This window comes from Macaca fascicularis, chromosome 6, assembly GCF_037993035.2.
Source record: "Macaca fascicularis isolate 582-1 chromosome 6, T2T-MFA8v1.1".
Taxonomy (NCBI): domain Eukaryota; kingdom Metazoa; phylum Chordata; class Mammalia; order Primates; family Cercopithecidae; genus Macaca; species Macaca fascicularis.
This window is the reverse complement of record NC_088380.1, coordinates 138,489,992-138,508,198: the sequence shown is the minus strand read 5'-3', so window position 1 is coordinate 138,508,198 and position 18,207 is coordinate 138,489,992. Positions and strand designations below refer to the sequence as shown.

Sequence of the window (18,207 nt, the reverse complement as noted above, 5' to 3'; positions counted from 1 at the left end):
AGGGTGGCCAGGGCAGCGGGGAAAGATGGGGAGGATGTTGCTTGACAGAAGGCAGGAGACAGTTCAGACAGCTGCAGGCTGTTCCTCGTCCTCTGTTTCCATCCCTGCCATATCCACAGTGGCTTTCCTGATGGATAGTGCACCTTATCTCCGTATGCCTGGAGACAGCCTCCCATCTCCTCATTCCTCATGCTGTGGCTGAGAGAAGCCATGGTTTTTGTCCCATAGATATGTGTGAGAGGACCAAATGTGTTCAAAGGCTACTTGAAAGATCCAGACAGGACGAAGGAGGCCCTGGACAGCGATGGCTGGCTTCACACTGGAGACATCGGAAAATGGCTGCCGGTGTGTACGTTTGGAACCATGGAGCTCCAAACATTTTGGCAGTGGGAGGGTGTGTGGTCCAGGTCACTGAGACAGGAGTCTTCTCCAAATCCCTCCTGAAAATGAGTCATTCAGGAGCACCTCTGGGACCTGCGAGGAGGCTCTTCCTTCCCTGAGCCCCAGAGCTTCTTTCTCTTCTCACTCCATCTCATGAAGGTGATGAGGGACCTGTGCAGGTAGGTGTGACTGAGGTCTTGGAGACTGAATTCCTATCCTTAATTGTTTCCAGAAAGACCTCTGACAGTGTGTGGAATCTGATGTGAAGTAGGAGGAACAGGGGGTACATGTCTCTGGGACGTCTGAGAAGGGCAAGCCCTGCAAGCCCACCAATGCTGGCCCCCAGCCAAAAGGTGGCACTGAGTGAAGGGGAAAGCTTGGAGACAGGTGGGAAGATGCTTTAGTTCCTGTGGCTTTGCCAGCAGTTGCTCATGTAACCTTGAGCAGAGCCTCATCCCCGTCTGTGGCTTCACCTTGACTCACTTATAGAACAGGAGAACATGCCTTCATGGCATTCCTTGGCCATGGCCCCCAGCTTTTAGCCAAAACCACTTTGCCTAATTTTCTCTTTTTTTTTTTTTTTTTTTTTTTTTTTTTTTGAGATGGAGTCTCACTCTGTCACCCAGGCTGGAGTGCAGTGGCGCAATCTCGGCCTACTGCAAGCTCCGCCTGCCAGGTTTATGCCATTCTCCTGCCTCAGCCTTCCGAGTAGCTGGGACTACAGGCACCGCCACCACACCCAGCTAGTTTTGTTTGTTTTTTTTTTTTTGTATTTTAGTAGAGATGGGGTTTCACCGTGTTAGCCAGGATGGTCTCGATCTCCTGACCTCGTGATCTGCCCGTCTCGGCCTCCCAAAGTGCTGGGATTACAGGCATGAGCCACCGCGCCCGGCCAATTCTCTCATTTTTAAAATAGGTATCATAACGTTGCTTACCTCTGAAGTTATTGTGTTGTGCAAGATCTGGACTTTATCCTTTATTATTTATTTATGAAATGGAGTCTCGTTCTGTCACCCAGACTGGAGTGCAGTGACGAGATCTTGGCTCACTGCAATCTCCACCACCCAGGTTCAAGCGATTCTCCTGCCTCAGCCTCCCCAGTAGCTGGGACTACAGGTGCCCGCCATCACATCTGGCTAACTTTTTGTATTTTTGGTAGAGATAGGGTTTCAACATGTTGGCCAGGCTGATCTCAAACCCCTGACCTCAAGTTATCTGCCCATCTCAGCCTCCCAAAGTGCTGGGATTACAGGCATGAGTCACTGCACCTAGCCTGGATTTTATCCTTTAAAAATGTTTTAATAAAAGAAAGAAAAATAAAGTTATTTTTGTGAGGAACAAATGAGATTATGCCTGCAAAGCACTTAGCACAATGCCGGGCACATAGGAGATGCTTAGATGAATTCTTTGACCAGAAAACGGCTGTCACTGACACTGAGAACTCTTGCCTGGTGCAGCCCACCCCAGGAACCTCTCCTGTGTCTTTGGGAAGTACTAAGGTTTGGGTGGACATTTTGAGGTGTTGAGTTAATCAGGCACATGAATGATGTTGAGCCCATGGGGGGCCGAGTGGGCTGGTGAATGGATCTGCCCCTGCTTGGGCCTGTGTACTTCCCTTTGAGAAACCCTCATGCCTGCCCCAGACAAAGATGTATCTCCAGTGAGTGCCCTGGCCCAGGGACTCTGCTTAGGGAAGATATGCATGATTAGACAGTTCCCAACCCAATGTGATGGGCATGAGCTGGGGGCACACTGGGTGCACACTCACCTCGGGAGAGGCAGAGGAGGACAGGCGCCTACTGCATCCAAGTCTTAGGATATGAGTCATGTTCCAAGAAGAGGGAGTGGGAAGGACAATCAGGGCGTGATAGTAATATATGCTGAGTAGAGGCACTAGACATGTGAAGCAACTAATTCCAACTGAAGACCCATAGGTGTGGGAGAGAGAGGCTAGTGAGGTCAGCAGGCCCTAAACACCTGCAGAAGGTGGACTGTCCTGTCGGCTCAGGGAGCTTAGGCTTCAAGCCCCCTCACTTGCATTAGCCCCTTCCAAGGCCCTGAACTTCATTTTACCTGGTTTTTCTTAAAGAGGGCCCTCAATATTGTAAAAGCTTGAAGTCTCAGAAATCCCTGGATCTGCTGCTGATGCCCTGTAACTTGAATGAAACCATCCACCATTTAGAGGGTAATATGAAGCAAATAAATGGATTCATGTAAAGCACTTAGTGTTGTGCTTGAGCACAGAGCCTAAAGTTGCAGGCAGGTAGTCTGTGAGAGTCCATTATTTAAATTATAATTTTTAAATGATTTTTGAAATTTAATTAAAACTTATTGCAGTTATTGAGATACTTATTTTTCTATATTTCTCATGTAAAGCAAATCATGCATTCTTGACATAATTCAACTTAACCATGATGTGACTTTTAAAATAATATTTTTCTTAAAAATTGTGTTTGATCTTTCCATTTATATTCACAAATGAGATTGATCTGTAATTTATCTTTTATATACATCCCTATTATGGTTTTGTTGTCAGTTTATTGAATGAGTTGGTAAGTGGGTTTTTTCCCTGTTTTTTAGAAGAGTATGTTCAAGCTTTGAATGATTCATTCTTGAAATTTAGGTAGAGATCATCTATAAAGACATTTGTGCTTTAAAAAATATTATTTTGAAATCATGTTAAATAGATCAAGGAATAAGTAAGCATAGTCTTCTGGTCCAGAAGGATCAGGATTCAAATCCTGGTTCCCCTAGGTCCTAGCTGTGTGGCTTTGGAGGATTTAACTAACCTTTCTGATCCTTATTTTCCTCATCTGTGAAACAGAGGGGACAACACTCAGCTAATGGACCATGAGGACCAAATAAGCTGGGGTAGGGAAAGCACCTGATGTCCAGCCTGGGTTTTGAGCAAAACAGAGTCTGCTCATTTTTTCCTTTTGGAGAGATTGCTCTGGCACTGGCAGATCAAGCAGATGGAGTGGAGACAGAGTGTGTGCCGAAGTCCAGTCAGGAAGTGGTTTTGCTGGGAGGAGGTGGATATGAGATGAATTTGTGAGCAAGGACAGGTGAGCCTGACAGCTGGAGATCCCAGGAGAGGCAAACAACAAGGTCATCTCCAGGTTTGGGGTTTGGAGGCTGGGGCAGGCTTGAGAAGCTTGGTCATGAGTTTCATATAGGAGCATGTTACATCCTCTGAGACAAACAGCCTAGTTTTTGAAGCATTCCAAGGGTATTTGGGTTCTGGATCTGGAGCTCAGTGAAGAGCTGGAAGCTTGGACTGACTTGGGAGTGACCAATGAAGAGAAAACGGTGTTTTCTCCAAGGTGCATTGTCAGTAGAGGTGAGGGGCAAGAGGCCCACCTAATCACCTTGGAAGCTCAAAAAGGTGGAGGAGAGTCAGGGAGGTGAGAACAGGTCCTGGAAGCCAGTGGCACCAGCACTCCCTGTCCAAGGAGGTGACCTGCCTGCTGCAGAAGTTCTGCAGGGGCCTGTGCACCTAGTGCCATCTGGCATGTCAGGTAGGAGTCACAGGGGCTCTGTCAGGTCTGTGCTATATGCCAGGGGATGCAGAGGCTGCTCTTTAGGGGTGGAGACAGTAGCTGGGCAAGAGACCTGAGTTTGGTCTAAGGGAGTGAACCAAAGATGCTGGTGAGAAAAAGGGCAGCTGGAGCAAGGGTGTGTGCAAGAAGGGTGCCCTGATGGAAGGGCGGTGGGCCTCCAAGAAGGAGGAGGTGAGGATACCTGCTGCTAGGCATGAGGATGGCAGTGGTGGGAGGACTGTGTGGGTGGCTAACTGCTGAGGGGAAAGGACAGTGGATGCTCATGGCCCAGCAGAGCTTGGATGCCATCAACCTGCGGTGCACAGTGGTTCTCTCCAGGAGCCTTGCAGCTCCCTAAGAGCAGACACAACAGATGGAAAAGAAATTGGGGCAGGGTCTGCAGGGTGGGGTAGGGCAGGGGGTTACAGCACTGAGGAGCGAAGGCTTCAGGCTTGAGAGTGCCATGGTCTTATAAAGCTGTTTGTCCAACTCTACAGGCAGGAACTCTTAAAGTTATTGATCGGAAGAAGCACATATTTAAACTTGCTCAGGGAGAATATGTTGCACCCGAGAAGATTGAGAACATCTACATCCGGAGCCAACCTGTGGCACAAATCTATGTCCATGGGGACAGCTTAAAGGTGAGGCCTCTGGGCTTCAGCCCTCCCACATATCCTGGGCATGCTGAAAAACCCAGATTAAACATTAATCTCCAATCAGACACCAGGATTCTCCTCTGCATTTTAAAACATGAGAGAAAACTCCTTTTTAAAGGAGAAATCTTACTTATAGTTTGCTAAAATGTAGTTAGGTCAAGTAAGTTGTCTGAAGTAGTACTAATGAACATTCCCATTCCTTTTTGCTTATGCTCAACCTACTTCCAAGGATTTTTGAGATAAAATACTAGAGCAAGATTCAGGGTTTCTGCTGTTTTTATTTTTTATTTTAAAAATTATTATTATTATTATTATTATTATTGAGACAGGGTCTCGCTCTTTCACCCAGGCTGGAGTGCAGTGGCATAATCATGGCTCACTGCAGCCTCAACCTCCCTCCTGGGCTCTAGCCATCTTCCCACCTCATCCCTTTCTCCCTCCCTCCCCATCCCCAATAGCTGGGACTACAGGTACACACCACTATGCCCAGCTTTTTTTTTTTTTTTTTTTAACATTTTCAGTAGAGACGAGGTCTCGCTATGTTGTCTAGGCTAGTCTCGAACTCCTGAGCTCGAGTGATTCTCCTCCTGCCTCAACCTTCCAAAGTGCTAGGATTAGAGGCATGAACCATCACACTCGGCCTGTTTTGATTTTTTTATATATGCAAATGAACTTTACAAAATTTATGAGTACTGCAAAAAAATGTACTAATGGTACTAGTACTAATATAGGTTACTAGAATTCAGTTATTTGGAGGAGTTTTATACTTATTTTCCTTTCAATAGTATTTAGATTTAAAGTCAGAAAGATCATGAATAGGCCGGGCGCAGTGGCTCAAGCCTGTAATTCCAGCACTTTGGGAGGCTGAGATGGGCGGATCACGAGGTCAGGAGATCGAGACCATCCTGGCTAACATGGTGAAACCCCGTCTCTACTAAAAAATACAAAAACCTAGCCAGGTGTGGTGGCGGGCCCTGTAGTCCCAGCTACTCGGGAGGCTGAGGCAGGAGAATGGCATAAACACAGGAGGCGGAGCTTGCAGTGAGCTGAGATCTGGCCACTGCACTCCAGCCTGGGCGACAGAGTGAGACTCTGTCTCAAAAAAAAAAAAAAAAAAAAAAAATCATGAATATATTCTATGATATCTAAGATATCAAATATATTCGCTCCATTACCCAGGCTGGAGTGCAGTGGCACAATCTCGGCTCACTGCAGCCTCTACACTCAGGGTTCAAGTGATTCCCTTGCCTCAGACTCCTGAGTAGCTGGGACTACAGGTGCCCACTATCATGCCTGGCTATTTTTTTTTTTTTTTTGTATTTTTAGTAGAGACATGGTTTCACCATGTTGGCCAGACTGGTCTTGAACTCCTGACCTCAAGTGATCTGCCCACCTCAGCCTCCCAAAGTGCTGGGATTACAGGTGTGAGCCACCATGCCCCACCTGATATCAGATATATTCTATACTATCATTGCATTTCTATAAATATTATGAAATTATTTTCAAAGAAATGCTTTAAAAATTAAAATAGGCCTGGCATGGTGGTTCACGCCTGTAATCCCAGCACTTTGGGAGACCAAGGCAGGAGGATTCCTTGAGCCCAGAAGTTCAAGACCAGTCTGGGTAACATGATGAAACCCTATCTCTACAAAAAATACAAAAATTAGCGTGCACCTGTAGTCCCAGGTACTCGGGAGGTTGAGATGGGAGGATCACTTGAGCTCAGGAGGTCGAGGCTGCAGTGAGCCATGATCATACCACTGAACTCCTGCCTAGGCAACAGAGTGAAACCTTGTCTCAAAAGAAAAAATAAACAAAATGAAGAAGTCTTTCATGAATGAAAATCGTACTAATGAAACCATTTCAATGTGGTTTGGTAATGCTGGGAAACATTTGGTTTTTGGTTCATAGAATTTGGATCAGAGAGTTGTTTGATCAGCCTCCTAAAGATGTGCTGATCTGAGATTTGCATGAGAATCAAAGGTACATATCAGTCTAACTTTACTGATTCTTAATGTCCTTAAACTTATTTTTTATATAAAACTAGGGGAATATATCAGATAATGAGTAGTGTGATATATTGGCAGCAATATTTTATGACATGAACAAATGTTTTATAAGCACATACTTAGTTTTTGAAAAAGGTGGAGTCTGAGAATTTTAATGCTGGACCACAAATAACCACTTTAAATGCGTTTGTCATGCCCGTGTTCTCCTTTGGTGAGTACTACAGGCCTTTTTGGTAGGCATTGTTGTGCCTGACCCTGAAGTTATGCCCTCCTGGGCCCAGAAGAGAGGAATTGAAGGAACATATGCAGATCTCTGCACAAGTAAGGTTGGTATCTTGGGGCTGTCTCCTGAAAGGTTACTGAATGTTTTATGATACCACATAATGAGAAGACAGAAAAGCTGTAGACCAGTGAAATTCAAGCTCGTACAGAATTTCTAACATTACTTTATACATGGTGGGGAGTCTAAACCAGAGATTTGTCTTTTTTTGTTACTGAAGAAACTCATATTTCTTCTTAGAAAGATTGACAAACGTTTGGATTTTAAGCCAGGAGACATCACAGAAAGCTCATCCAGCCCTGTTGCTTTGTGGCTTAGAGGAGAGTCCAGGGAGGGTGGTAACTTGCCCAAGGTCACACAGCTGGTTAGCAGCAGAGTCAGATGTGAACATAGGCTTTCTGACTCACCTACCATGCTCCTTCAGATGGAAGGTGGATTTTGTGTCTACTGGGTGTAAACAGCTAGTCATGGAATAGAAAAAGTAGCACAATTCTTCCTGCTTAGAGTATTAGCTATTCACACCTTCCTGAAACCTTCTAATGGCACATGTAGAACTCTGTGGGGGAGGTCACTGTGCTCTGACTCAGTGCAGCCCCTTGAGTCATATGGTCCATTTCTTAGCAGTAACCATAGACCCTCCCTCTCCTACTGGTCCCTGGGCCTTGGGCTCATCTGGGGGTAGCAAGATTCACCAGGCTGACCAAAAGGCTGCTTTAAAAAAAATTGAGTGGTCCATTAGCCCATTCATGGTCACTCCTTTGGCCATTTCAGGTACTTACTTGTTTGATGAGAGGTGGTAATTGGAGTGCTGCCAGGCAGTATCAGCCTCAGTTGTGGGCTGTGGGTTAGCATATGTTGGCACAATCACCAGTTGCACTTTACTCAAAAGTGTTGTTTCCTCTACCTCCATTTTTAAATGTGTTCTTGTCTTGTAATTTTTCTCATATGGTTTGATTCAGGATCTGAAGAAAGCCATTTTGGAAGATATGGTGAGGTTAGGAAAAGAAAGTGGACTCCATTCTTTTGAGCAGGTAACTGTTACCCTCCCCATACTTGTTACAGCCCTTTAGGCAGTGATGAAAATTAAATTAACCCATGGTGACCCTGACCTAGATTCCTGACTTTTCATGGTGTGGCCCGCCAGCAGGCTGTGCACCAATGGACCCCTGAAGGCCTGTTCCAAGCTGCCTCCTGAACCAAAATAGGTCACATGTCAAAAGAGATTGTACTCATCTTTATAATTACAAACTTTCTTAAGGCTAAGATAATACCCTAGCTATCACTAGTAAATCATGTGTATATTATCTGTCTTACAAACTACCTGCATTAACGAAGACGACAGTCCTATCTTATTTTTATTTTTATTTTTATGGGGACTGTTTTCTTGGCTTCAGCAGACAAGGTTACCTGTTAGGAGGACATTGGAAAGACTGGTCTCCTCGGGCCAGTGATCTGTCAGCCCAGCATGCCCTCTGTAAAGAGGAGGAAACAGAGTGCTTTGGGAGAGGACACAGCAGTCCTCCAAGACTTTTTTTTTTTTTTTTTCTGCAAGGTTGGGTTCTTATTGTAACTGAGCTCATAAGCATACTTAGACTGACTTACATATACCATTTATACATCCTCTTTTGTCAAAAATTCAAAGAGAAAAATACTTCAAATGGAAAAATATTAATATACTGATTTTTAAAATTTCCTTAAATTTAAAATAATTGTTTTTGATACAAGTTTGTATCCCCAAATTTAATGACAGGGGTCTTCAAGTTTGACAAGGATCTTTAAATTTTGTATGTTCACTTAATAACCTAAAAACATTTAAAACCAGTTTAAAATATAAAACTCTTATAGTGCTTTAATTTTCAATTTAAAAAAATTTTCATGGATTAAAATTTTAATTTTTTAGTTTCAAACTAAGGAAATCTAAGCATAGTTTCAGGGTCTAAAAATACTGTTTTTCTTTTAAAATAGAGCTTTACATTAATCCATTTTGAGAAACACTGCTTTACCCTCATCTGTCAGTATGTTTTAGGGCAATTTAGGCCTGGGTAAATAAATATTTTTTAAAAGTATGGAATCTGAGGCATTCAGGCAAGTTATATTTATCTTTCTAAAAGATAAAGGTCAATTTTGGCATACTATTATTTAAATTTCCAAATATGCTAGAACTGACTTCATTGCCCTTCCTCAGTGGTGAGTTATGTGATGGGATCCTCTGGGATCATGTGGACCACAAATGAGTGGTCGTAAGCCTGGTTGGTGTGGGCCTGTGTGGATTTGAAGGGCTGGCTGCAGCCTTTAAGCTGCAGTTCCCGCCGACATCCTGGTGCGTTCACAAGGCCTGCACGCCCCCTGCTGGTGTTTGGATGCGGGACCTGCCCCAGGGCACACAGAGTATATGACACCCAGATTCCTCTTCATGGAAAAAAATACCAACTCTTAAGATTATGCTTAAAAGGGACCTTTGGTTAAATTTCCAGTGTTAACCATTGCTCTAGTTAGAGCTTTCACTGAGAGGAGACATGTTCTTGACTTTCCACATGCCTTTCGCAGAGTTTCTGCTCTAATAATCTGCCCTCACCATGGTAACCTCAAATACAGGGAAGTCATGTGGGATCTCAGAGGCCTTTAGTTTTATTGCCAAGGCTGTCGCCTTTTGATTTTCTCTGTTCTCATTCTCCTCTTTGTTGGTCTATGGCATTCTCCCCACCACAGCCAGTGTGTGCCCTCAGCTGACCACAGGAAAGCAAAAACCAGGCCTCATGCCTGAGGAGGGTGTGCTCTCAGTTGTGATCCAAAGCCTAACATAAATTATTTCAGTTAATCCATAATCCATTGTCAGCTTGTCCTTTTCCCTCTTCCTCAAAAATGAATGGTCAATTAAGGCATAATTCTAATTAAACACACACACACACACACATACACACACACACACAAATAACAAATTCGAGTTCAATATCCAGTTTAAGTCGTTTAACAAAAGCTTTAGGAGTTCAGACTTACTGGACTTGGTTGATCTGAATTAAACTTTGAATTAGAAAAACAATTGATGTAATTTAATTTTCAAGAACAGACAATTCCTAGAACTACGCCAACCATTATTAATTTATGGAGATCTTTGGAAGATATGTTTTCATGAGTAGACAGGTGGCTGGGAAGTATTTGAGCATACTTAACCATGATTAACTATTTGTTTGACATTGATATGCCTTATTAATTTGCATAGGCAATATAATGTGAACTTTGACACTTGATAGATTTTTAAATTTCTGGCTAATTAAGCACTTACTAAAAATATTTTCTTGTATTTCCTGTCATTGAAATGAACACTTACCTAACCAATTTGCCTCTAAATAAAAAATGAACATTTCCCTAACTCATGTAATTTTTTTTACTTTATCTCTCCTGTCCTAAATTATTCATTCTGTATTTATTATCTATAAGCAGTATTGTGTTAAAGGATTTCATTAAGACCATTGAAAAACTTAAAACACTATGTCTCTCTAAAATTATGAAAAGTTTGTGCTTTTATGAGTTGGCATAAATGGACAATTTTGAGGAATTTTATTCCAATGCCATATTTAAATGTTACAGTATTTTCTGAATTATTTTTAAAAATCCTGTAACATCTCTTTTCAGTGAAAAGAGTATGGTTTCAGGAAGGCAAGCTAACATTAGCCATCTCCTTTTTTCTTTTCCCAACAAAAACTTTGCTAATTAAAACATGGAAATTCCAGTTTCATGAAGTGTTTGGCATAAAGAGAGAATAAGGACTCTCACACCTGTTTTTTACAAGTTCACAATTGGACAGTTTGGCTTTATGAGAAAATAATAATTATAAAAAATGAACATGTGCTTTATCATTGATTCACTTCTGAAAGAAACTATAGGTTTGTGGCCCATAGTTAAAGTCACTGTCAGTTAAACAACTGGCTGACTCATTTTTTTTCTACTTACTGCCTATAGTTTTTAGTCACTCAAGCAGGTCGTATAGGTATTTTCATAGAAGGATTTAAATAGTCCAATGGCCGTAGGTCAGATCAGACCAGGGACTGGCAGCCTAGCAGCAGTGCCGCTCTGACCTGCTCCCTAAGGGACTGAAAGGTGATCCCAGAGCAGGCTGCCATATTGCTTGATCTTCTGCAAGGCTGTATTTAATGATATAGCCTCTTCTCAGGCAGAACTAGTTTGCAGACAGCCACATGGAGCTGCAGATGTCCCACTCAGCCATTTAGGTTTGAGGAGGTAGCTGGCTCAGCAGATATTCAAAGCTACCTGTTGATGCAGTTCTTTCTTCCAAAGATCATAATGTTTTCTTTTACATTTCTACTTAACCATATAAATGATATTATATACCTCTCCTTATGAAATCTATATTTCCAGTACGGTATTTTTTTAGTAGTTTCTGCTTGTCACTGCTGGCTTTTCAAAGATATTCACCCCAAGTTCCCATACTGAACATAGACTCTTGTCCCAATTACACAATGTTCTCTACATGCTGTTAGGAATGCAGACAAGCAAAAACCCAGGCTACAACACTGATAAATTATATCTTGGCATTTGTATCTCCTTTTTAAAAGCATAGTACTAATTTTAATAACAAAAGAAGTTGGATAGATGGTTTGCACTTACCAGAAGTCTTTATGTGATAGTGCTTCTGCAGAAAGAGAAATTTTTTTTTGAAAAGTTAAGGATATTAGCACTGTCAATTTTTCAGTTTTTCATTTTGACAGTAAAGGTTAGTTACTACTACATTAAATCCCTGTAACTAAGATTAAATTTGATTTCGATTGTGTTAATGTTTTCTTTAGACAAATTAATTTTGTCATCAAATGGTGATTTCTAAACTTACTTAAGTAGAACTTAGATGACATCTTATGTAAAAATTGAGCATGCACAAAACATAAGAGCAGTGCTACTCAGGTTGGTTTAGGGCTTGAGCCAGAGCTTCTACACACACACTCTTACTCCTAAGCACCTCACCTCATCCTCCCACCCTTCTCCATCTCCTTTCTACCCTTACCTATCTAAACCCCACTTCTACACCATCCCTGGCAGTGGCCTCTGCAGATCACCTAGTTCTCAGTGCACTATGGTTTAAAAACGTCTCCCTTGGAATCTGTTTGCAATAAATATTGGGTCTCCTAGGATGGTTTATGTTTGGTAACAACAAATTAGGAAAAAAGTATATTCTATAGGATACAAAGAACAGCAGCCCTATTCCTTACTGAATCTGTGCTTCTTTGAATACCAAGCACACTGAGAGAGTTTTCAGACAAAACCCTTTTTACAATAACCATATCTGATTTTGAAACTCTTTTTTTTTCTTTTTCTGATTTTGAAACTCTTGATGATACATATCTCTAGCCAAGGTTTCCAGCTATTTAAGGTGATATCTATCTTTAGCCATAGATGATATCATAAAGATGATGCCTATCTTTAGGCAAGATTTCCACCTATTTAAATTGGATGTCCAAGTAGAAATCCCCTCAAAAACAATCTTCCCATTTCTCTTGGAGAGATCTCTCCAAAATGTGTATTCAGTCATACCATTGCCCTAACTAAAAATCTTCAGTATCTTACTATTGTGTTTGGAATAAAATTTGTGCTCCTCCATAAACTGGCTCATCTACCACTTTAGCTTCATCCCTCACACTCTTTGCCTCTTATGTAACAAGAAACCACTTAGAGTTCCTTTTTCACACTCTGCCATTTCTCACTCCCATGGCTTTGTTTTGGGGTTGCCTCTGCCTATGATGCCCTTCTCCACCCACTTTTTCCCCTCTGCTGGTTAACTATAACCCATTATTTAACATCCATCTGATTTGGGAAGTCTTCCCTGACTGCCTCTCCCTCTCCCTCTCCCCTCCTATGCCTGAGATGGATGCCCTTTATCCCATGCATACCATACTGATAATTGCCCGGTGTTTCTTTGTCTCCACTACTGGACGTGAATGTGCACTCCCTAAGGGCAGAGGCATTCATGATTCCTCTTTGTATCCTCAGTGCCTGGCATAGAGTAAGCAACTAATTCATTTCTGTTGACTGGCTAAATGAATGAATAGGAAGGAAAAAGGTTGGCTTTTAGATACGTAAAATGGGCTGAAGTGTTCTCAACATAATTTTGACTTAGCATAAGGTCTGTATGTCAATATATCTATTCTCATATGCCTGTTTGCTTTTTACCATGTATACTATGAATACTGTGTTCTATTCCTGTTAAAGATGTATTCTGCATTTGGTTTTTAGGTTAAAGCCATTCACATCCATTCTGACATGTTCTCAGTTCAAAATGGCTTGCTGACACCAACACTAAAAGCTAAGAGACCTGAGCTGAGAGAGTACTTCAAAAAACAAATAGAAGAGCTTTACTCAATCTCCATGTGAAGTTCAAGGAAAGTTCTTCTCAGTATAATGGACTGTGTAGCAATATTATAGTTATTCTTGAAAGTAATGAGTCAAAATGACACATCTGAAAATGAATAAGCATCTGATTTTATGACTGAGCCTTTTCCTGTCCCAAGAGGTCTTTAACAATATTTTCTCTATCATCAATGAGTACACTTTATTTTTATTATTAAAATGATATTGTAGCGGGCTGCTAAAAATATCACAAATGGCAATGTAAAAATCAAGACATTTTCTCAAGAACTGTGTACCACTAAAAGTAATATATTCTCAATGTTCACAGAACTCCTATTAAACATAAAGGAAAAACATAAGTGATATATTGTACTTAATTATTTGTGAAATAGTAACCAGATGCAGTAAATATCTAGGCAGTGCGGACTACCTCATTCAATAACTGATTGTCAAAATCACAATTAAATCAGACTTCAAAAATTAAAGCTAGGTGTACAGAATCATGCTAAAACAAAACATGATAACTCATAGTCTATGTAACTTCAGATTCTTTAAACACGACAATCCATATTGTCATATGTGAAAGTTTTCTATCTGATTTTTACTTTCATTCATGAAAAATGCAAATTCAGAAATTCTTTTTTTTTTTCTTTTTGTTTGGAGACAGGGTCTGCTCTGTCTCAAAGGAGTGCAGTGGCTTAATCATGGCTCATTGCAGTCTCCATCTCCTGGGCTCAAGTGATCCTCCTGTCTCACCTCCCAAGTAGCTGAGACTACAGGTGCATGCCACCACACCTGGCTAATAGAAAATCTTTTTTTTAGATATTTTGTTCAGGCTGGTCTCAAGCTCCTGAGCTCAAGGGATCCTCCCGCCTTGGCCTCCCTAAGTGCTAGGATTACAGGCATGAGCCACTGTTCACAGCCAAATTCAGATATTATTGAAACACATGTCATATTTATATAGTAACTTACAAAGACCTTTCAATACGTTTTCTCATTTATTAAGCTCATTAAAATATTCAGGAACTATCTAGAAAAAATATAATGGAAAACTATTCAAGGATAGTATGTATATGTTCATGGACTTCTTATCATAATGAATTCTAAAAGACATCTGTTGACTCTACAATGAATGGATCCTTGAGGAAGACTTGGGAGAAGAAACTCAGAGTTATTTCTCAGGGTAGGCAGCAATTAATGTACCTATATTCCTTGCTGGGGTCTTCTAGTTTTCCATTCCCAATGTGCCCACGCTATGCCTGGAAACCCTATATGGTTGTAATTCTGAACAATTTCACTTTTTTCCAGTAAGAATATCAGGGCAGAAGGTGGGAAGGAGAGGATATTATTTCCAGGGAAAATAGTTTTTCAACAATATAACTTGATAAACCTCTTTAAAATGCCCCAAGAAAACTTTTTAAGTCCATAGACAAAGAAATACTACCTAATGGCATAATTCCATTCTTAAAATCTTTAGAAGTGCCCAAGTTTACCCACTAAAACCTCCTTTCTTGCATTATGTATTTAGACCCACCCTGTATTGGGGCGTCAACAATTTCATATAACTAAAGTCCAGATACCATGGACAGCAATTAAGTGCCAAACTATAGATTGTGCCTCTGAAAAACGAATGGATCCCAGGAAGCTGTTTTTCTTCTGTAGAGACAGGACTCTAACAGCATATGAACAATCCATATGCAATTCGTGTGTTAATTTAAAATATACATGCTCAGTGTTTGTAGTCTAGAAGCTCCTTTCCCTTGGAGCAATGCCAAGCAGTTTGCAAAAATAAATGCTGTTAGTTAAAAACCTCATAATCACATGGGCCTACTGAATAAATATGCATCAGTGATTATATACTTATATTTCAGTCTTGTCAAAAGTGAATCACAGTTTCATTTGATGTATTTACCCAGTCTTTTTATCCAGTCTTTCTTGCGCATATTCTCTCTGAAGACCCACTGTTGCACTTCTAAATTTGACATTTAAGAAATGAGCTAGTTCTATACACACTGATTTTTAAAGGCGTTTCTGAATAAGCTAATACTTAAAATGTCCAAAGTCGCATCTGTATAGCATTAGATTTTTATATTTAATATATATTTGACTAATTAAAAGTGAAAATTGTTACCTGAACTGGATATTCATACTATTTTAAGGGCAAGTTGCTTACATTTCAATAACAACAAAAAAAGAAGCTGTTTCTCATTGTCCTCCTACTCAACTAAAATTTCATAGTTGACTTTAAGCCCAAAAGAATTTTGGACAATGTGACATAAACAAATAATTTAAAACTTATTTTGTTTTATTTATACTTTATAATAGATATGACTGATTATGGACAACTTAAGATTTCTTCTTTTTGGCCAGGCACAGTGGCTCACGCCTGTAATCCCAGCACTTTGGGAGGCCAAGGCGGGCAGATCACAAGGTCAGGAGATCAAGACCATCCTGGCTAACACGATGAAACCCTGTCTCTACTAAAAAAATACAAAAATTAGCTGGGTGTGGTGGCGGGTGCCTGTAGTCCCAGCTACTCGGGAGGCTGAGGCAGGAGAATGGTGTGAACCTGGGAGGCGGAGCTTGCAGTAAGTCGAGATTGTGCCACTGCACTCCAGCCTGGGCCACAGAACAATACTCCATCTCAAAAAACAAAAAAACAAAAAAAAACAAAAAAAAAACCAAAAAACAGATTTCTTCTTTTGCCACTTAAAAGACCTTATATTTCTAGATTTCCAGGTCTATGTGGAAATCATCACACTTGGGCCAATAAATGGGTTAGTTGAGATGTGCTGAGAAAAGTAAATAGTGTACCCTAAATATATTGCATGTACATTTATCTATTTCTCTGTTTAATGCCACTTAATTTTGTAAGAAATGAGAAATGAAACCCTATGTATCAATGGAAAAATCCTTCTTGCTTCAGATTTCCCAACTTTATTCTGGAGGAGAAAAAAATTTGTATTTCTCATTAACAAAGATAGAAAAAGGTGTTGTACTTATGATAGTCACATTCATATTGGGCATCAGATCCTATTTAAGCCTAGAAGTATAATAGAGAATCAGTTCCTTAAGTGTAAATATGTTCTTAAATGTTTGGCCTTTTTATCTGTTATTCAAATGTATTAGTAATTCTCGTATTTTGCAAACAGATCCTTTTGTGTATATTATAAAATATATACCAAATCTGTTTTTCCCTTTGCTGTGGAAGATGTCTTTATATAATATTGAGACTTTCCTTGCAAATGGGAGAGGAGACTCTGGTCAGGTATAGTATGTAGGCCTAACCCCATGTATTAGGAACTCACAAACTCAGAAATCCAAGGATTAAACATTTTATGTCTCCTTCATTTACACAAGTCATGCTTTCATTCTAAATGTAGTTAAAACTACAAGTATGAGAAAAAAATAGAACTTTCCATTGGAATTTTTTACAATCAGGTAATGTTTTAGCAATTTGAAATCAGCACTTAATTTGATTGTATTACCTATTAAAGAACCAATAACCTTTCCTTTTTCTGCAGTAAAGAAAATGAAATATCCTTTATTTTCCAAATGTATGAAGCACAAATGTGATATAGTTATTTAAAATATAAAATACTTTAAAATGAATGTAAAGAATGGGAAAATATATTTTTGCATGAAAACAGACTACTTACAAATGTGCTATCTCAGGAAAAAAAAGAATGAATAACCATATATAAAATTGGTAAACTATAAATTGTCTGTATTTCCTTGCTGGTTTTAATTTTAAGGAAGCATTTACATGAAAAGAAAAAGGGATCCTAGTAGTCTGAATTTCCTCTCAAGTATGCTAGAAAACACTTTCTGTGAATTTACAATTAACTGCAATAAGAAGTGGGTTAGCATTCAAGTAAGGTCAATACCCCAAATGAGAAGCTCTTCAGTTAGAACACATTATTGGTTGTAACACAGAAGCAGTAGATAAATATTTGAAATATGAGCATTTCTAAACTTGGTCCCAAATGGAAAGGGTTTCATGAGGTGACGGTGGCTTTTAAACATTCATTTGACTGATTATTCTAATTTACCTTGTTAAATCACTGCAACAGTTGCATGGGGGAAAATGGATATTTTTTGAAGAATTGCTTATTCTACTTTCAATTTTTAAAAATTGAGGGGATTAAAATATTACTTTTTAAATATACATAAAAGTACCTTAACTGTAATTACATTTTCAGTTGCTTTGTTATAATAGCATGTATATTAAATATAAAATGCATTTATGAAAATTTTTGTAAAAAATAAAAGATTTTTCATTTCTCAAAGTTGCTTATAATTACTATTTTATATATTTATATAATATAATCCCCTCATGTGAATATATTTGGTAATTATCAATCACAGTTAGTGCTTATGATAAACACAGTAACAAGCTACATTACTAATCAGTATACTTTACATTCGTATTCTACGTCCTCTGTTAACGTTCCACAAACTCCAAGAACTTATGGTCCATCCAGAGAAGAGCTCCTTTGCCCAAGCCACTGTTGGAATTTTTGCTATTGTCAGATATCGCCTGGATTTAAATCATTTTTATGAATACATAACAAATAACTGTCTTCAAATTTTCCATTATGGTGGCCTTTAAAATACCATTTCCATGTCTTTTACTCATATTCAGAATAATGGATACGATTTCTTAAAATGATGAATTCTGCTGTGTCCAAGATATGCAGATTCTGCCTTCTCCATATGTTTGCTATCATCCATTCCTCCCTATTGTCACAGCTATTAGTGTAGTTTGTGCCACCCTTATCTCTTTATGGAATATTACAGTGCTTTATTAACTAGCCTTCATGTTCCCACTCCAGCATCCTCAAATTTCGCCATCCACATTTCAGCCAGGGCAATCTTTCTAAATTGAAAATCTAGTTATGCCACTTTCCTGCTTAATAGTCCTTCAGTGACTTCCCATAGTTTCCAGGATAAACTGCAAACTCGCTGGTTCAGCACACAAGGAC

The 18,207-nt window shown here is 39.8% G+C and overlaps 1 protein-coding gene across 13 annotated transcripts in view; it reads left to right on the top strand.

The window, feature by feature from the left end:
• The window catches only part of ACSL6 (acyl-CoA synthetase long chain family member 6), a 58,258-nt gene extending 44,677 nt beyond the window's left edge, over positions 1-13,581 (top strand). For all 13 annotated transcript variants that reach the window (XM_065545880.2, XM_065545881.2, XM_045394209.3 and 10 more), the window contains 5 exons: positions 229-345; positions 4,418-4,561; positions 6,810-6,911; positions 7,825-7,896; positions 13,109-13,581. In XM_065545880.2, the coding sequence (XP_065401952.1) occupies positions 229-345; positions 4,418-4,561; positions 6,810-6,911; positions 7,825-7,896; positions 13,109-13,246 (573 nt within the window). In that variant the 3' untranslated portion in view covers positions 13,247-13,581. The remainder of the gene's footprint in view (positions 1-228; positions 346-4,417; positions 4,562-6,809; positions 6,912-7,824; positions 7,897-13,108) is intronic.
• Positions 13,582-18,207: the final 4,626 nt, after the last annotated feature.